Genomic DNA, 20,570 nt, shown 5'->3' with positions numbered 1-20,570 from the left:
CTCTCTGCATTACAATAGAACAGAGAGTACATCCAAACAACATGCAAGCAGCTATGGACAAGACAGTGAAGGTGACACCAGATGTTGTTCCAACAACAGCGGTGGCTGTTCAGTTATTTGAAGGAAGTGGGGGGCAATTGACAACCTGGCCAGAATTTGGTATAGGCCCATTGTCTTGTGATGGATGCCAAAGTTCAGCAAGAAGGAAACACTTCCATTCACATTTTCCTGATTTTCTCACTGTGTTTGAAAATGTAGTAAATGGAAATCCACCATTGTTCCAAAATGCAATTCAGTTATTCCGAGACCTCACTTATGAGTATTGCTCATAGCTTCAAATTTCAGCCGCTTGTTTGACTTTATCCTCATGTTTTACTTTATCCTCCGTGAAATCACATCCCTTATTATTGAGTACTGCTCAGGTTATTCATATAAGATAAAAGGAAAATGTATGTGACACAATTATAATTTTACCAGCTAAGCTTGTGAGAGTGTGATCCATGATGTGTTTAAATTCAGTGCTTTGAACAGCTTAATTTATACATGTGAAAATGTATTCTTGAAAATAAATGAAAAATAAAAACCCACGAGTTTGGAAAGAAAGAGCGCTGATTTATAAGCTTATTCAAGGGGCAAACTTGACTGAAAACCATAATTTCGCCTCGGTAGCGTTAATTTTCCTGCGATTTCAAACTTTTTGTTGTCGTCTCATTCTGGAAAAGTTGCTTTATTTGATGTATTTCGATTCATACAAATACTACTTCGAGCAAATGCAAATATCACGTACCAGGCGCATGTGAATTTTTGGCCTTTCAAAAGGCAGCCTAGTGGAGGTCCAAGTCGTTGAAAACGTCTGAACATGCAGGGAACCATATAGGTTTCACATTTGTGGCGAGGAAATAAAAATATGACTCCTAGTAGAGCCTTGTAGCCGCCATAACTCAACTCCCCTCCCCTCCCCTCCAAGGGTTGCGTGACTTCTCCCAACCCCAGCCCTGTCAGTTGCGGTCTCGACTTGTCCGTCCAATGGTGCGGAAGGGTTTGTCAATTTTTCATTTTTATTTGATCCTCGACAGAGGAAAATTGAAAATTGATCGGATATTTACTGCATGGATCATTTCTTCCATCTTGAAAGCCCCTTCCTTGAAAAATCAAAGAATTAGACCCCGATTGGAAAGGTTCTGAAAAAGAATAATTTCAAATCGATTGGCTGCTATTCAATTCTTCTTTCTTCCTTTGCAAATAAAAATTAAAGATTTGTATTGTCATTTTTAATTTGCATTCAATAAGAAACCATGATTTTCATGTTTGTGTTTGTTGGAATTTTATTCTCAACGTTCCTTGGTAAAAACAAATGAAACATTAAAAATACAAAATCCATTTTTTCATTTTCCATTTTTCATGGAAATCAAATGGACGGAAGACCCACGGACCCTATTCAATTCTTCTTTCTTCCTTTGCAAATAAAAATTAAAGATTTGTATTGTCATTTTTAATTTGCATTCAATAAGAAACCATGATTTTCATGTTTGTGTTTGTTGGAATTTTATTCTCAACGTTCCTTGGTAAAAACAAATGAAACATTAAAAATACAAAATCCATTTTTTCATTTTCCATTTTTCATGGAAATCAAATGGACGGAAGACCCACGGACCTAGGTAGTTCCCGGGAGATTTGGTAGTGATAAAGGTCCTTAAGAAGGGGTGAAACTGGTTCCAGCCACCTTACTCTTGGTTTAAGCTCAGAAAGGTGACGTCTATGTATGACGTCATCAATTCACTTCTTCCTTGTTCGCCATATTGTTTATGAATTATCATGGTTTATCGAGCGTCTGCTTTGCGCGTTTTGGGCTTCACACATATTGTGATTGGTTCTCTCATGTTGGTCTTTGGTATCGTTTGCATTGCAATAGTAAGTCACTGGACTTCAACCTTTTGTTTCGGCATTTGGGTGGGCATCTGGGTGAGTACTTATGCATGCATGAGGATATTATTTGTTACTAGTCTTGTGTTACAGGGTGGCTTCATGCTATAAAATACTAGAGAGTAAAAGAAACCACGACGTCTACGGCGACGAAAACGCGAGGGCTTAAACACGAAGACGCACTATAAAAGGGGGCGCTTCACGCACTGCTTCTGTTCGAATTCATTCAAGCACGACTGATTAATTATCCAAGATGGTAACACAGAGCCAGAAGCCCGGTCCGTGGGTCTTCCGTCCATTTGATTTCCATGAAAAATGGAAAATGAAAAAATGGATTTCGTATTTTTAATGTTTCATTTGTTTTTACCAAGGAACGTTGAGAATACAATTCCAACAAAGACAAACATGAAAATTATGGTTTCGTATTGAATAAAAATTAAAAATGACAATACAAACCTTTAATTTTTGTTTGCAAAGGAAGAAAGAAGAATTGAATAGCAGCCAATCAATTTGAAATCATTCTTTTTCAGAACGGGGGCTAATTCTTTGATTTTTCAAGGAAGGGGCTTTCAAGATCGAGGAAATGATCCATGCCGTAAATATCCGATCAAATAAAAATGAAAAATTGACAAACCCTTCCGCACTATGGGACGGAGTATTGCTCCTAGCTGCAAATTTTAGCCGGTTGTTTGACTTTATCCTCATATTTCACTTTATCCTCCAAGAAATCACATCCCTTATTATTGAGTACTGCTCAGGGTTTTCCTATAGGATGAAAGGAAAATGTGTATGACACAATTATAATTTTACCAGCTTAGCTTGTGAGGGTGTGATCCATGTTGTATTAAAATTCAGTGCTTTGAACACCTTTATACATGTGAAAATGTATTCTTGAAAACAAATTAAAAATAAAAACCCACGAGTTTGGAAAGAAAGAGTGCTGATTTACCTGTATCGTTGTGTTTTTATAAGCTTATTCAAGGGGCAGCCTTGACTGCAAACCATCGGCTCGGTAGCGTTAATTTTCCTGCGATTTCAATTTTCTTTGTTGTTGTCTCATTCTGGAAAAGTTGCTTTATTTGATATATTTCATACAAATATTACTTCGAGCAAATGCAAATTATCACGTACCTGGCGCATGTGAATTTTTGGTCTTTCAAAAGGCAGCCTAGTGGAGGTCCAAGTCGGTCCGTGTACCTTCCGTCCATTTAATTTTCATCAAAATAGAAAATTGAAAATTAGGAATGACAAATTTCGATTTTCAATTTTTGATATTCAGAAAAACAGAAATCATGGGTGAATTCTTAATTCTCCTTTGTTTTGGCCTTTCACATTAACATGATTAAGCGACAAAGCTCTATCTTAGTATAGATTTCCTTTGCTTCAGATTTAATGAAAATAGAAATACCGGACAAGATTTGCTAAAATGTCTTAAAGAAACGAACATGCAAAAACCAGTTCCAAAACTGAAACTCAATTTTTGATTTCCGCAAATACGAAAATCAAAAATTGAAAAACGGGACGAAATATGTGTGAGGGGAGGGGACGGCAATACCGGAAGTGGAAAAACCAAGATGGCGGCAAGACGGTCGACGATGCATGCATAGCGTGGAGAAAATGTAGGTGGAAAACTGCAGCGACGTTTCTGCACAACCTTCCACATTATTGTTCGTACATTTTTTGTTTGCGTCTTTTGGCCTGATTTCACAGGAGCCTTGCTGTATTAAAATTAGACCAAAATATTGTTGGAGGCAAGTGTTTACTTCGCAGTTTGTGCCTTACAATGAATTTGCCTGAACTAATTGCACTGCATCCCCTGGTTCATTTGTGTCGTGGGATAGTAAAATTCTTCTTGAAGACCTGGCTGAAACAGCTCATAACGACCGTGCTGTGTGGACTCGCACATATCATTCGGCCAACACATTGATTATTATTTCTGCTCCCAAGCATTACTGTTTCGACTTGTTCTTCCTGTTCAGCATAAAGAAATGACTGAATGCTTTTGATGGAACGGGCTGGCGAAATTGTCCTCGGTCACCCCTTCCTGTTTCATTAATTAGACGAAATAACAAAATCTGTCACTTTCAATCAATTTTATTTTCTTTAAAACAGGAACTACAATGCTTGATACCATTCTCGCTAAGCCATTCTGATGCATTTCGTGTGAGCTGTTGTAAGTCGGGCCCCGGTTGTTCAAAAGGTGTATAGCGTTATCTAACGGATAAATCACTATCCATTGGATAGCGCACTACTGGTTTCGCTATGACTTATCCACTGGATAGTGATTTATCGGGCGGATAGCGCTATCCTTCGTTTGAACAACTGGGGCCAGGGGCCCGTTTCTCGAAAGTCCCGAAACTTTACGGGCTGTTTTCGGGCCCCTGGGGGCCGTTTCTTACAAGTCCCGAAAACTTTTCGGGCCCGAAAAGCCATTTGTGAAACTGTCAACCGCTTGTTCTGGAAAGCCGATCTCTTAACATATTTTCAAGGTGGCAAAAAGAAAAATAACTGTTAAATTTGACGACTTAAATCCTCTCCGTTCTTGTGATACAAACGGAATTGTGACATCCGAAAATGGCCCGTAAAGTTTCGGGACTTTCGAGAAACGGGCCCCTGGCCCCAGTCGTTCAAACGAAGGATAACGCTATCCGCCCGATAAATCACTATCCAGTGGATAAGTCATAGCGAAACCAGTAGTGCGCTATCCAATGGATAGTGATTTATCCGTTAGATAACGCTATCCACCTTTTGAACAACCGGGGCCCGACTTACAACAGCTCACACGAAATGCATAAGAATGGCTTAATGAGAATGGCATCAAGCATTGTAGTTCCTGTTTTAAAGAAAATAAAATTGATTGAAAGTGTCAGATTTTGTTATTTCGTCTAATTAATGAAACAGGAAGGGGTGACCGAGGACAATTTCGCCAGCCCGTTCCATCAAAAGCATTCAGTCATTTCTTTATGCTGAACAGGAAGAACAAGTCGAAACAGTAATGCTTGGGAGCAGAAATAATAATCAATGTGTTGGCCGAATGATATGTGCGAGTCCACACAGCACGGTCGTTATGAGCTGTTTCAGCCAGGTCTTCAAGAAGAATTTTACTATCCCACGACACAAATGAACCAGGGGATGCAGTGCAATTAGTTCAGGCAAATTCATTGTAAGGCACAAACTGCGAAGTAAACACTTGCCTCCAACAATATTTTGGTCTAATTTTAATACAGCAAGGCTCCTGTGAAATCAGGCCAAAAGACGCAAACAAAAAATGTACGAACAATAATGTGGAAGGTTGTGCAGAAACGTCGCTGCAGTTTTCCACCTACATTTTCTCCACGCTATGCATGCATCGTCGACCGTCTTGCCGCCATCTTGGTTTTTCCACTTCCGGTATTGCCGTCCCCTCCCCTCACACATATTTCGCCCCGTTTTTCAATTTTGATTTTCGTATTTGCGGAAATCAAAAATTGAGTTTCAGTTTTGGAACTGGTTTTTGCATGTTCGTTTCTTTAAGACATTTTAGCAAATCTTGTCCGGTATTTCTATTTTCATTAAATCTGAAGCAAAGGAAATCTATACTAAGATAGAGCTTTGTCGCTTAATCATGTTAATGTGAAAGGCCAAAACAAAGGAGAATTAAGAATTCACCCATGATTTCTGTTTTTCTGAATATCAAAAATTGAAAATCGAAATTTGTCATTCCTAATTTTCAATTTTCTATTTTGATGAAAATTAAATGGACGGAAGGTACACGGACCCAAGTCGTTGAAAACGTCTGAAAATGCAGGGAACCATATAGGTTTCACATTAGTGGCGGGGAAATAAAAACATGACCCCTAGTAAAGATTAAAAGCGAAACCTTGTAGCCGCCATAACTTAACTCGCCTCCCCTCTAAGGGCTGCGTGACTTCTCCCAACCCCAGCCCTGTTAGTTGGGATCTCGACTTGTCCGTCCCATAGTGCGGAAGGGTTTGTCAATTTTTCATTTTTATTTGATCATCGACAGAGGAAAATTGAAAATTGATCTGATATTTACTGCATGGATCATTTCCTTGATCTTGAAAGCCCCTTCCTTGAAAAATCAAAGAATTAGACCCCGTTCTGAAAAAGAATGATTTCAAATTGATTGGCTGCTATTCAATTCTTCTTTCTTCCTTTGCAAACAAAAATTAAAGGTTTGTATTGTCATTTTTAATTTTTATTCAATACGAAACCATAATTTTCATTTTGTCTTTGTTGGAATTGTATTCTCAACGTTCCTTGGTAAAAACAAATGAAACATTAAAAATACGAAATCCATTTTTTCATTTTCCATTTTTCATGGAAATCAAATGGACGGAAGACCCACGGACCAAGCCCGAAAAGATATTTCTAGCGCGAAAAAAAAGGGACTGGGAATTTGAAAAAAGAACGACAGATAACATTGTATGGCATATTACGGACACATTGCCATAAGGAGCTTTTTTTATTGAAGAAATTATCACAGAGCTCTCGGTTGCGTCCACGGTTGATTGATAAATCATTTGCATGTGCCTTAGGCACCACATCTTTTATAGTCCCGCGCACGTCAACGGTGACTGACAAATGAGCCTCGATCTTCCCAGGGAAGACTTCCTTATATAGCGCGCCTTCGTGTTTAAGGTCCCTAAACTCCCTACTGTAATGCGACGGCAGTGCTGCAATGTCAACAGATTTATTCACAAATCTCGTTAAGACTCAACACACCCACTGAAGTCTCGCTAAACAACCGTATTGCGAACTTCTTATAAATGATGAATCGCGATACAAAACTAATTGCGATTTTGAGATGGCAATACCACATTACAGCTGTATATTGACGTCGTTGGGAGGAAATATATTCCGTATTGGGCTCCGTCGCTTTGCGACTCCGTCCAATACGAAATATATTTTCTCCCAACTAGCCGTCAATATAATATGGTATTACCGTCTCAAAATCGCAATTTGTTTTTATTGCCACCATAAGCATAATATTTGGGAAGTTATTACTTTGGATTTCCAAATTCCAAAACCTAAGGAAGTAGAGATTTTGGACGATATTTATGTTCCCACATTAGGTGACATTTAAACATTCCAACGTGTGGAAATTTTACGATTCGGTGTCTCCTCCATTCCAGAAAAACTCCAGAAAATCATTCCTCCCCAAATTTCCCCAAATTCCTTTACTTTACCTGTTATGTGTTACCTGTTGCCTGTTACCTGTTACCAGTAGAAAAGACCTGCCCCTCTTCATCCGGCTCGCACACATTACAATGGCTCGTGCATGTACGTAACACTAGCCCTTTCATTATATTATGCTATGCAGGGGGAAATTCTCAATGCTGAAGAAGAATTGTGAAAAAATTGCCATTCATATTAGTCTTAAGACTCGCATGTACATTTACAAAGGAACAAAAAAATGTTCATGCGAGTCATGGAGTGGTCACGTGGAATCTTACTTGTGATTTTAAAGGCGAGTTCGATTTGAAGTCATGAGTATTATTCAGACCAAATTGTGTTCTAAGTCTCCAAGATAGCTCATTGTGCAATGTATTAATTAATTTTCAATATTCAGTACTGATTTTTTGGTTGATAAATAAGAAAACGATGGGCAATACTAATGAGGCAAAAAATGTTACGAAGATGTATGGAGGCGTACCCTGGTGAAATCGCAAGTTGGATGTAGCGGTGTAGTCTGGTCTCCACACCACAGCTCACAAAAGTTGAAAATATACAGAGGCGAGCAACGAGATGGATATTGCACTGTAAAGGAAAGACAACCAAAGCTATCATACAAGGAGCTTTTAATTTTATTTGAACTGTTACCCCTTTGTTATGATCATTTGCTTATTCTTAGTGGAAGGTGCCTCGCATGGGTGCTCATGTCCTGTTCGCACCTTCCTTTTGGTTTGTATTTCTTTTTTTCTCTTTTGTAGTCAATCCAAAAAAGTTGTTTAAAAAAATGATAATAATAATTAAATTCATCCATTTTTTTTTTTTTTGGGGGGGGGGGAAAGTTGCAAAACTCACCACATAATTGGCTTTCTTTGTCTTTCATTTTCCTGCAATTTGATTAGTTTTTAAAACAAGCTTTGAAATCTGATTGGCTGTTTTAGTATTCCTTTCTCATTGGCTGGGGAGAAGGTGTGGTTTACAGCAAAAATTACATGTAGTACTATTCGTGAATAAATCGCACTGCTGAGAGCCAATTAGATTGTAAGGATCACCAGAGATTTCTAAATGGGGGTAATAGCGTTGGATGACCATAACAGCTGCTGCCCTTTATTTATGTTTGTGCTGTAAATAGGTTAGTAAAGGCAGAGGAATTTTTTTTTTAACAGTAAACCCTTCAAAAATTATGCAACGGTATCACATAGCTGTAAAATTTCTTTAAATCAGTTTCAGTTTTTTCTTCCTTTCATCTTTTCTGTAGGTTATCATCACAGGAGTTTTGGGTTATTTGGGTGCAAGAGATAACAACAACCCAAACAAATGTTTGGTGAGATGATTTCAGTGTTTTATTCTGTTTGATATTTAAGATGTAGTGTGGCCAGGCTAGGGGTTACAGTAGCCCTTTGTGCAGGGTTTTATTTTATCAGCTGCAACCCCTAGGACATCAGTTCTACTCTGAACAATAATTCCTGCACAGGGAGCAGTACTAAACTGTGAAACAGCGAAACACTGAAGCAGCGAAATGAAACACCAAAATACCATGTATCACCCCACCATACATTGAATACGAACAGACAAAGGTTGGATTTGAGATTAAATATTGTTTTAGGCCTATTAGGTCTAAATCGTTATTGCTCCCAATCCCAATTTTAATTTGAATCCTAATCTTAATCTCAATGAATTAGGAGCAACAACGGTGTAGGCCTAAAACAATATTTCTTTGTTGGTTAGCATTAAATGTATGGTGGGGCCATACATAGTGTTTTGGTGTTTAGAAATGTCCCTGCTGTACTGTTGAGCATATTGTGGAGAGCTTGCTACTGCAAGCCAGATGCTTAAATTGTTCCCAACTGATGTCAGGCACATGACACCCAGTTATTGAAATTGTATGGTTGGAGGGAAAGTCAATTCAAGGAAAATCTTCTGGGGAGTTTGTGTCATCATTACTGTAGTCCAAAAAGATCCCCTTGAAACATCCTTGGACACACCACCAATATCTGAGAGGTGAGTTGGCTTAGCCATATGTGTGCAATGTCATGAATTCCCGAAATGGCCCAGCCTTACACAGGAAAGGCAGACAATCCATATATTGATGACCCATGGCGATTGATCATGCACACAAATAAAAAAAAACAGGTTTGACAAGTCGAAACTGTACTGACTCATCCATTTCTTTGGATGAGCGGCAAATCAAAGAAAGTCGAGGCAGCTGGCAGTCTTCTTTCCTCTTCCTGACTTATCTAGGAAGATCGAAAGAGCCTCTGCTCACAGGATAAGTAAAAGTTAGCCTCACTTTCCCTTTAGCTGTTTAACAAAGCATGCAAGAATGAAGTGTTTGTATTCTTTCCAAAGAAATCACGTTCATGAACAGGTATTTTGAAGAAGTCTTTACTTTGTATGTTGTTTCTGATAAAATAATTACTAATACTGTGGTATTTTCGCTTAATGAAGAATATTTTACTTGCCTTTGAATTAAGTTAAAATTATTTTATTATTTTATTTATTTATTCATTTAAGGCTTACACTACTTATATTACTTACAATACAGTACATACACTACTTACAATACAATACAATCACTCACGCTACTGACAATACAAAACCTTATGCTACTTACAGTACAGTACAATAACTCACGGTACACCAAAAATAGCACATCAAGGAAAGAAAAATAAATTAAGGAGGCTCGAAATAGTTTCTCCTTTTTTCGAACAAATAAACATACCTGTATTCTGTATCAAGTACCCATCATAGATTTCTCGCATCACATTTTCCTCCACAATAATGTTACCATGGCAATGATATAAGGCATTTCTTTGAGCCTTAAAATCAAGATGTATTGTCTTTAATGAAAAAACGGGACAGTGAAATTTTCCCATTCAGCGTTACCAGGTAATGTTAGGAATAATCTCTAAAATAATTAAATTCAACAAAATCTGTAGGTTATTTTTTCAGAAAAATAAGTCGCTAATTTCTTTTTTCACGTACAGACTTTCTTTAAATTTGAAAGACAAACGTTTTAAATTAATCTAAGCTAACATGCAAAAAATGAAAAAAATTTTAACGTCCAGAAGCAGAGATATAAGCGAGTAAAGTTTCAAAATCAGGAAAAATGAGAGGGTTACAAGATCACCATTTATGCATGCGTCACCCGCTCATTCGAGTGCACGCGCAAGTGAAGAAACAGGCCAACACAAACAGATTTAAGTGACCATTGTGTGTACAATTTTTCATTGTTTTCGTGAATAGATGTCTATTTATACATGTATTCCATAGGTATAGGAATTAGAAGAAAGGTGAGCGAAATTAGCGGTATTTGTTTATTTCCTTTCCTTTCCTTTTTCTGGTGACCCACTTTGAATCGTGAGCTGACGTGAGCAGCTTTTAGAATTGTGTGTGTGGCTTATGTGTGCGCACTCACCAGAAAACCCTTTCGAGCCTCCTTAAAATCTTGTAAAAGCTACAAATGCTGTTCCTTTTGTTCATAAATATTTTGTCATTTCCTTAGCTACATGTAATTTTGATGCCCAGAAAGGTGGAAATCTTATTTCCAAGCTTCTAGATTTCAAGATTTTCTGGGGGAGCATTCCCCCTGATCCCTTAAGGAAAGGTGACCTTACGGCTGCCTTGTCACCACAGCCACCTATTCTCATATCGGTAGACACCTACTCAAGATTTTATTGAAAGCCCTGCACTAGTCTTGTTAAATTTTCCCCTTAAATTTAATCATTTATGGACCACTGAAGACCGGTTAGGTAAAATTAATCTGCAGAACTTGTTTGTTTATCATTCGTCAATTACAGTGTAGGCTTATGCTTCAAATTTGAAATATCAAATTTAGTTTAGTTTTGCGTAAGTTAATGGCTAGCTGCTTCCTGTAACAATTAAAAGCTTTCGGTTATTCTATTTACTGTCTAATGCCTCTAGCGCCAATCAGACCGTTGGCAAAACCTGGATCGGGCCGGATCAGGCCGGACCAGACCGGACTGGACCAGATCAGATTGGATTGACAAAACACAGACTGGATCAATAACACCAGACAACGTGCTCAAATTCTGTGCCTTTCTCTCTTGTGTAGTAGTCTCCTCATTTATTGAGACTTGTCGAAATGTTTTTTTTTTTCCAAAGGTGATTACAGATTCCAAAGCGGAATTATGAAAGATACGATGTGACGAATTGACGTCAATAAGCAAATTGACTGCGTACACAACGGTCTTCTTTTTCAAACATAACAACTGACGACAATTGTTTACTTTACCCCAGTCCCTTCTAATTGCACAATAGCCTGATTTTGTCAATCCGATCCGATCCGGTCCAGTCCGATCCGGTCTGATCCGGCCCGATCCTGGTTTTGCCAACGGCCTGAATGGCAATGTCTGGTGACCGTCTACTTTTAGTGGGGATTTTGTTATTGATCTGGTCCATGTTTTGTCAATCCGAACCGATCCGATCCGGTCCAGTCCAATCGGGATTTTGCCAACGGCCCACCATTCATTAGCTGAGCATTTAACACTTTGAGCAGTGTTTTAACGCTGCTTCTGAAGCGCTTGTTAGGCCAACTGACTTAACTGTTAAATCCTTGCACCTATGCATTAGCATGCCCTGGCATACTGCCAGATTTCCATTACTAATCTGTTAGTTAGCCATTAGTTTTGTTTGTTTAAGGTTAAAACATTAGTATATGTTTTCCTGTGTGAGGTCACCATTAGTTAACAGTCCAGCATGTACTATCTACGTGTAGTTCTAGTTGCATGTGGTAAGTTGCTAAGCACAAAAGAAGTGTAAGTAAGAGTTGCACGGCATGACAGGTGAGTGGACTCGACTAGCTTCTGGAGTGTTTAGAAAACATCCCAAGTGCAATGATAACTCTATAGTACTGTAGATTCTGAACTAATGATGAAATGGTATATGAAATGAATCATATATGAACTGCGGATATGAAATCAAGTGAAGCTATGATCTTCGCAGTTATGAGCGCAATTTTTGCAGTTGCGCTCATAACTGGGAAGATCATAGCTTCACTAGATTCTGAACTGTTTACTATTTGTTTTATAACATCTTGTGACAGTTTGTGACATCCTTTGTCTTCTTTGAATGCCTGTCACTCACCAACTCATCAAACTGGTTTTCACTTAGGCTTGCAGATTGCTTTGCTTATGGTTTGGACCTGAAAGTGTTAAGTCTTTTTTTCATATTACCTGCAAAGAAATTTTAGCATTTGCAAGGGTAGACTCAGGGTGGTCATTATTGTACTTTAAGGAAAAAGCATATTTTTTTCCCAGCGCACTCGTCAACAGGTTTCTGTGTTTTCATCATAACCATTCACCCAAGGGCAAATAGCAAATGGGTAACTGAGCAATCAGAGACTGTGCTTCACTTTTGTTTTATGACTTTGTCATAATGTGTGATGTCATGTTCGCATGCTAAGTACTCCTGATCTGTTAGATTGCAGATGGTAAACTGATTTTATACTGTATTGTATTACTGCACTGTATTGTAGAATCTACAACTTTGTATAAGTATAAAGCCTTGTTTGTGTTACATTGTAAGTTTGTCCACACTTGAATTCATGTGATCATCATAATATACCTTTACACTATGCACTTGAAGAAAATGACTGTTTCCATTAAATGCATTTACCGGTATGTTTACATTTTTACAGATTGGATGTTTCTTGGGATTTTCTGTTACAGCTTCTGTGATTGCTGGCATCATGTTAATTTGTTACTGTGTTGCTACTGCTGATTTTGCTGATGATCTTCGTTATGACGATTATTATGAGACCTCGTACTACAACACATACTACTCAAGGGGGTCGAGGCGCCGGGCTACTGTAGGTGCTGGTTTGGCTTCTTGCCAGCTAACTTTTGCTGTTGTGCAGTTTTTTGTTTCTCTTGCTTCATCGATCTACTGCTGCAGTGCTGTTTGTTGTGGTGTACCTGCTGTGGGTTCTGTAAGTGACATACATTGTAGTTTCTAATAATAATATTATTATTGTGGGGTTGCTTCATGAAGGTTTAATTACAATGTATAAACAGGGTTCGTGCTACTCCTTGAAGTCCTTGAAAAAAACCTGGAATTTCACTTTGGACTTCAAGGGTGCTTGAAAAGCCCTTGAAAAAAGGATTTTGTGGGAAACTGCTTGAAGATTTCTTGAAAACTTGTTCAGAAATTGCATCATGCTACATCAAAGAGACATTCATTTTCATTTGGGGAAAGATTAAAATTAATGCAAAAATTAAAAATGCCCATGCGTGCACTTGACTTTCAGGATTACTGCCAGGATGTCGAAAGAATATCAAGGTAGGCTTTTTCAGCAAAGGAAACAGTCTCCTTGAAAACTCCTTGAATACACATTAACAAAATCCAGCACAAACCGTGGTAAATATATTAATATTAGGCAGGAGCTTTTGTTTTCGCTTGAAAAAAAGAACTTCTCAAAATACTGCAAGGTTCAGAAAGCTAGTGTCCATTTGTGGCTTTTACTTCGTGTGGAAGACACATATGACGTAACAAAAGCTTTAGGGGTCTTTAGGGATTTCGAATTCTGATTAGGTATTGTTTCACGATTTTTGTTCTATTGTTTTACGTCATGTGTGTCTTCTACACAAAGTAAAAGCCCCATTTCTGGTTGAAATGAAAGGTTAGTAACTATATGGAATCGTGTGAGCCCAAGGGCAATCATTAAGGGTTAATTTCACGCATGTTTTCAAAGTTTTCACAAAAATACTAGGTCCATTTTGAAACTAAATGAAAATATGTGAGAAATTAATCTATAATTGCACAAGGACACATTGCGATCACCCCTTTCTCAAGTGGTGATTTTCACCAGCAGCTGGTGCTTAGCGACATTCCTGGGATAGGGCTATCCATTCTTTGAACAACTGGCACCTGAGTTTTAGTTGTGGACTTTGCATACATAATATAGTACTTTAACTTTTCATTAAAAGAATTGTTGATTTTTTTTACAACATATACAGGCAGCAGCCAATCAGCAAGTTGTAACTTATGTGCATCCAGGTGCACAGCAAATTTACCCTGGGAGTCAATCTGGTGTTGTTATTATTCAACCAACTGGTGCTGTGGCAACTGCACTGCCTCCTGGCTTCACAACAACTGGACAGCAACCTATGTACATAAAACAGCAGGTAGAAATTGATGATACTACTACTACCACTACCACTACCACTGCCACTGCCACTGCCACTGCTACTGCTACAGTCACTGCTACTGCTACTTCTACTACTAATAATAATAATCTTCAGTTCCTCAGTTTTATTACTTGGTTAAGCTAATTGTGCTGTTACCAACAATAAAATAAGAAATAACAAAGAAACAACAAAAAGCGCACGATGAAAATCGCAAGTCTAGCCACCCTTGAAGTGGCTACGCGACAGCTGAAAAAATCGCAGAAAAAAAAATCGCGAGAAATTCAACTCATTCAGTTTCTCGCGATTTTTTTTCTACGACTTTTTCTGCTGTCGCGTCGCCACGCGGAGTGTTATTAATGAGTTTTTGAATCGGGTTTAAAACTCATGCACATGACGCTTTATCAGTGTCTTGATCAATAGGCTGTTAGGTTCAAAGTGTTAGGGTTGCTACTCAAAGTACTTTGTGTGCGGAGGTTTTGCAAAAATTGTATAAATTCAGAAAAAAACACTTGCAGTAAAATTCATGTACATGGGCAGCATTATTCTTTGCTTCGTTTTAGTAAATTAAAATCTTATGTTGGCCTTATCAAACCCACCTGAACTCCCTTGTGATTCTTCACAGCCTGCAGTAATGGCACCACCTGGTTATTGGAACACCTCATCTGCTCCAGTTCCACCTGGTACAGTGACTGTATCATATGCTGGTGCAGCTGTGTCACCGCAAACTCAATTCCAGGTAATATTTTTGTGTGGGATTTCCCCACACTTTGTCAGGACTGGCGATATTTCTTTTTATAAAATAATCAGGATAGTACGGTGCACTCTCATTGATCAATAGCTGTGTTTAGATGAGAGTATGGAAACATGGCTCTGACATCACATGAATTTTGATTGGTTATATGCTGTGAGATGTGCGTTTTGCTTGGCTGGTAGGAAATATGAGCGTGTATCAAGAAAATCTCTTTCAATCAAGAATTTTCCTTCATTTGTTTCCTTTGTCGAATTATCTTTGAGAAATGTTTTATAGAAGCAATAGAGGACTTTTTTTCCGTGTTTCCATAGCCTCATCTAAACACTCGGGGAAGTTGGGGGAATTCTTGACAGTTATGCAAACCCTCGACTGGGTCTCGGGTTTGCATAACTGTTTCGAATTCTCCCAACTCCTCCTCGTGTTTAGTTGAGGCTATGGAAACACGGAAAACGTCCTCTATTGCTTAAATTTATTTGTACAGGAGAGCCAAGTGTTTGTCACGTGGTCTCTATTAGGAAGAGAGAGGACCCTGGGAACGATTGTTTGTGTGTAGCGGCCATTACTCTTCTCGGCTGTTGTTTGGCAAATTTCGACTTGTTTTCTCGGTGCGATTAACTTATAAGGTAAACCTAAATCCTAATCACCTGTAGCCAACACTTTTACTCGACAAAGCTAACTGTTTCCGTAAATATTGCGTTAATTGCGAATACCATGTTGCCAATATCATTTTGTTTTGCCACAACAATACCGTGATCGGGTTAGTTTTCACTTATTTTGTATTATAAAATAATTAGGATAGTACGCGCACTCCCATTGGTCAATAGCTGTGTTTTGGTTAGAGTATGGAAAAACGGCTGTGACATCACACGAATTTTGATTGGTTATGTATTTTGATTGGCTTTTAGGAAATATGAGCGTGTATCAAGAAATTCTGTTTTAATCAAGAATTTTCCTTCACTTGTCGAATTATCTTGTAAGAAATATTCTATATAAGCAATAGAGGACGTTTTCCGTGTTTCCATAGCCTCATCTAAACACTCGGGGAAGTTGGGAGAATTCTCGACAGTGCAGCTCGGGTTTGCATAACTGTCTCGAATTCTCCCAACCCCCACCCCCCTTCGGGTTTAGATGAGGCTACGGAAACACGGAGAACGTCCTCTATTGCTTAAACATTTGTCTCCAAAGTTGCATTTCTCAGCAAGGCCTGTAGGCAATTAACCACTGCAATAATAAAAAACACTTTGAATTTAATTTACTCTCACAGAAAACGAGTTAACTTTGAAAATATGTTACTTAGTGAGTTTTACAACCCTTCAACTTACATTTATTGTGAGCTTTCACAGAGCAAAACTGACAATTTATGTTTAGATATTTTTGGATTTGTCGTAGTTCTTTGTTTCCGCTGACTTTGCTAACGTTAAAAAAACTGTCAGGAAGGAAAACCATTTAAATGGAGAATTGTGATTGGCTCTTATACCTTGGACATCAAAACACCACCACATTTAATGTCAGGGGTTCTTTGTGTGATCTTTTTGACGAATCCATAAATATTTACCACGGGAAGTTTACCTCGGGGAAATATCGGTAATACTCGCTAAATGCAGTTTCCCGTCGTAAAAAGGTCACTTACCACGACAAAAAGAGCTCCGTGTAACTGCACCCTAAGAGAGCTACGGTGCTTACCATTTAGCAAAAAAAATTCCGGAAATTTCAGTTGAAAGTCAAATGGAACAGTAAGGCTGCTTACCATTTGTCAGAATAAACCAGTTGGGACGACCGATGAATACCGGTAATGGTAAGGGTTTTTCCAAAATCAGCAAACCAACCGTACGCGATGGCGTTTACCACTCATTTGCAATTCGATTTCCCGTAATTGTTGTCTGCTGATTAGAGACTGGAAACTGGAAAGATTAGCAAATGGTAAGGAAATTTCCGCCGTTCCGTTCTTAACGGAAAAAGAGGACAACCTCTTAATTTGCGAACAGATTTTCCAAAAAAATGTCCGTTCCATTTCACTTTCAACCGAAATTTCCGGATTTGTAGTCCTCTTTTTGTCCTCTTTTTCCGAACAGATCAATGAAAATTTCCTTACCATTTGCTAAATTTTCCAGTTTCCAGTCTCTCATCAGCCGAAAACAATTGTAAATGGTAAGCGCCATCTTGTTGGGCTGGTTTGCTGATTTTGGAAAGACTGTTACCAGTATTCACTGGTCATCCCAACCGGTTTATTTCACAATACAATACAATACATACTTAATTGACCGCTCCCCATAGGGGCTTTTCAGGGCCAATGAAACACAATCAACGAAACAACAGAACACAACAACAACAACTGTTAAGAATCCCAACTGGCCGGAGGCAAACCAGTTGGCTATTTACAACTGCAGCTGGGAAGTTGAACCAGGGACTGCCAGGAACAAAATAATTCAAAGTGTGGTCAGAGCGGGTCTTGAACCCGGGATCTCCGGGCCTCAAGGCCACACTGCCTCCTTATTTTGACAAAATTTAATGGTAAGCACCCCAAATTTCCTCGAAACTAGAAGTCCAAACATGTTTCTCCCCTAACAGTTTTCTCATCTGCATGGGATTCTACGGAATCTTTACTCGACATTTATCATTATAACATGACAAAATGTATTACCTTTACTGTACATGTAATGCTAATCATCAACGTTTATTTGACTGAAATCCCACACAAGTACGCATTGCGGACCTATTTTTATTATTCCGGGGATCTTGTGAAAGTTCCTGTCATGTGAAGTGTACATAAAACATAGTTCTAAGCTCTATAAAATTAATGGTTAGGGTTAGTGTAAGGGTTGTCACCTTTATTATAAATTATTTGTAACGCATTAGAGTTCCGTCTACTTTGTCTCATTCCATATTGTTTACGTCTAGAGGGGTTTCTCTACCATTCGGTTCACGAGAATACGTTTGAATTTGAAATGTGCTGTTAAATTCAAAGCTGCTGGGAACAAGATACATGTAATGCAGTGACACCAAAATTAATGCTGAGAGAGATTCCTTGCATGCTGGTGTAGCAAAATTTTCTCCGTGTAACATTATTTTTTGCTATTACCTACAGCAACCATCAAAGGAACAAGAACAGCCACCACCATACGGCCCTCATACATAGACACTGGAAATGCACCACCATCAGCAACAGTGGTTGGTGCCTGTGCTGTTCCTAACACTGAGAGTATGTCTAGAGGCACAATGGATGTGTAAAGCAAGAAAAAAATACATATAAATTATTCCTAAGTTATGTTTGAATACATGTAACCCTAACCCTAAAGCCTATCTTTACTTACCTTTTAGTTCATAGTATTGTAAAATTTAAGGCTTCTTGTACACTGTAAAGTTACAAGTGGTAGTTTTAAAAGCCACAAGTTTGTCAGTGTTTCTGTTTCATGCTGTTTTACATTTAAATTGTAAATATAACCATTGGGTTGTTGAAGTAAACAGCATCTACTGTAACTGAAGATTCAATAAAAAAACCAAGTTATTGTGGCAAAGAATCTGAAGTAGGGAAACCATGAAGCCAGCCTAAAAGGAGCTTGAGCGGTGCAAACAGTCCATAATTATGTACGTGTAACTGTGTAGACCACTTTTTTAGTTAACAGTTGTATGATTTTAAAAGCATGCACCATTGAGCGCATGCATGCGTATTGTAAGTTAAATTGAACTAATGAAAAATTTTGCAATAAAGTACACTATTTAGAAAGTTACGCAGACTTTCTTGGTTATTTTGCCTGTTTGTTTGTGTAAACACATTTTTTCGTTTAGGAATTGGCATTTTTTTTAATGAAGTCCCCATTTCCATAAACACCCTTTACATCATACATTTACATATAAAGAGGTAGCATCTTTCTTGAATAAAGAGAGAATTATATCAATTCAAAGTTGACAGATCCACAATTCCTGAAAATACCATTGCAATGATGACCTTTGAAATACTGTAATAATTCTATTACTCATTACGAAACGAAAATGCGAAAGCTTTGATTGACATATTGAAAGAATCATTTAGGTAAACTATGCTTAGATTTCACTTCAGTTGAGTGCAAGGGCGCTTTCCTTTTGTCAGAACTGGCCGGCCAGACCAGTCAGTTTGCAAGGAAAATGCAACAATTTGAAGGAACACTTGGAAGATAATCCCTCGTATTCTTCTGGAGGAGTATATATCATCCTCGAAGTGAGTTAATTTGAAAGCGTTGTAGAGGTAGTCCTTCCTTTTGCCCAGTCTGGCCGGTCAGTTCTGTCAAATGGAAAGCGTCCCAAGCTTTGATTGACATGTTGAAAGAATCATTTAGGTGAACTACGCTTAGATTTCACTTCAGTTGAGTGCATGTGTTTGAAAGGATATAATTATTAAAGTCAGCGGTATTTTGTTCAGTTTCAATAGGTATATTTAGCAGAAACCGCCAAACAGAAGTAAGTTGAGTTTACATGCAGTTCCAGTTATGACTGGTTTCTTTCATTGAATGATTTATTGAATTCAAATCTTTTCATTATGATGTAATTTTGTGCATTTTAGATTGAATGGTACTGTTACATAAAACATTGATTATCAAATGCACGGTGTCTTCTGTAAATCTTTGAAGTCATCAGTGTGCCAATAGTCAAGTGACTATCAACACACAAACATCCATCTTCACAACCTCGTTCCCAGGGTCTCTCTTCCCTGCCTCCCTTGGTGGTTGGAAGAGAGACCCTGGTTGTGGCTGGTCACGTGACCACCCAGAATCTTGGTGGTAAAAAAATCTGCTGGAAGGGTGGGGTAACAGGGTTTTTGATTGTCACATTGACAAATTTACTAAGGCAGAGAGAGAGCGGTATGTCCCTTGACTCAGTAGTTTTCGCACTAAAATCATGTTTCAAAACCAAACACCAAAAAAGATTTTTACTCTGCTGACTCAAGTTTATGTAGGGTTTGTGGTTGTACGTGTTTCCTCTCTTTCCCTCTACAATCGAGGCAGAACTTGGAAAACTAAGGATTTCCCATAGCCGGTAGGAAGAACAGCAACTAAATCTTTCTTTAAATACAAACTTTCCAGGCAAATGCCTTGTTTCACTTTCAAATTTATATCGTCATAGCCAGCCGCAAGTAGCGCCCTCTGAACACATCTCAGAAACTCGAGTGCCATTTTGAAACCAACAATAATTGTTCAACTTCACCTTCCCCCGGATGGTATTTTATTGTCCTCTCGACCAAATGTACTTGAGTACCCACCCATCCTGCAGTTTTGGATGGATATATGGTCATGTGACCAGTCGCATCCAGGGTCTCTCTTTCAACGACCAAGGGAGGCAGAGAAGAGATACCCTGGGAACGAGGTTGCCATCTTCAGAGCCCCAGCACAACTCTCAAGCTGCTGCCACTCCTGTTATGGCCATCCATGCTATCAATAACACCATCAAAGCTTTGATTTCTGGTTATTCATAAGAGGGTGTAAGAACTTGTAATATGCTGGTGGAACCTGTATGGAAACAAAAATGAAGTGGCTTTGCAAGGAAGATAATAAAAGACCCAATGATTTTCAAGCCGTAAGCTCAATCTACCTGATGTTTATTCA

The 20,570-nt window shown here is 38.5% G+C and overlaps 2 protein-coding genes across 2 annotated transcripts in view; one reads left to right on the top strand and one right to left on the bottom strand.

The window, feature by feature from the left end:
* The first annotated feature begins 1,767 nt into the window (after window positions 1–1,767).
* On the top strand, window positions 1,768–18,722 carry LOC138033774 (membrane-spanning 4-domains subfamily A member 8-like). The gene is made up of 6 exons (XM_068881588.1): window positions 1,768–1,962; window positions 8,354–8,419; window positions 12,755–13,045; window positions 14,073–14,240; window positions 14,866–14,979; window positions 18,080–18,722. Exons 1-6 carry the CDS (start codon window positions 1,816–1,818, stop codon window positions 18,128–18,130), a joined length of 837 nt encoding a protein of 278 aa, XP_068737689.1. The 5' UTR covers window positions 1,768–1,815; the 3' UTR covers window positions 18,131–18,722.
* A 214-nt stretch (window positions 18,723–18,936) lies between these two features.
* The window catches only part of LOC138033772 (peroxisomal acyl-coenzyme A oxidase 1-like), a 23,912-nt gene continuing 22,278 nt past the window's right edge, over window positions 18,937–20,570 (bottom strand). Inside the window, exons 15-16 of the mRNA XM_068881587.1 lie at window positions 20,557–20,570; window positions 18,937–20,474 (exon numbers count right to left, since the gene is read on the bottom strand). The exon at window positions 20,557–20,570 is cut by the window's right edge and continues 122 nt beyond it. Coding sequence (XP_068737688.1) covers window positions 20,412–20,474; window positions 20,557–20,570 — 77 coding nt within the window. The 3' untranslated portion in view covers window positions 18,937–20,411. The remainder of the gene's footprint in view (window positions 20,475–20,556) is intronic.

The sequence above is a fragment of the Montipora capricornis genome, chromosome 14 (assembly GCF_036669925.1).
Source record: "Montipora capricornis isolate CH-2021 chromosome 14, ASM3666992v2, whole genome shotgun sequence".
In the NCBI taxonomy this organism is placed as follows: Eukaryota; Metazoa; Cnidaria; class Anthozoa; order Scleractinia; family Acroporidae; genus Montipora; species Montipora capricornis.
Note: the sequence above shows the minus strand (reverse complement) of the source record. Positions and strands in the feature narration are given on the sequence as shown.

Bases quoted from the DNA above. Each gene is read 5' to 3' on its own strand.
- LOC138033774 (XM_068881588.1), top strand. From the start codon at position 1,816: ATGGTTTATCGAGCGTCTGCTTTGCGCGTTTTGGGCTTCACACATATT. The intron at 1,963-8,353 runs GTGAGTACTTAT...TCTTTTCTGTAG, and splicing joins GCATTTGGGTGGGCATCTGG to GTTATCATCACAGGAGTTTT. The intron at 14,980-18,079 runs GTAATATTTTTG...TATTACCTACAG, and splicing joins CACCGCAAACTCAATTCCAG to CAACCATCAAAGGAACAAGA.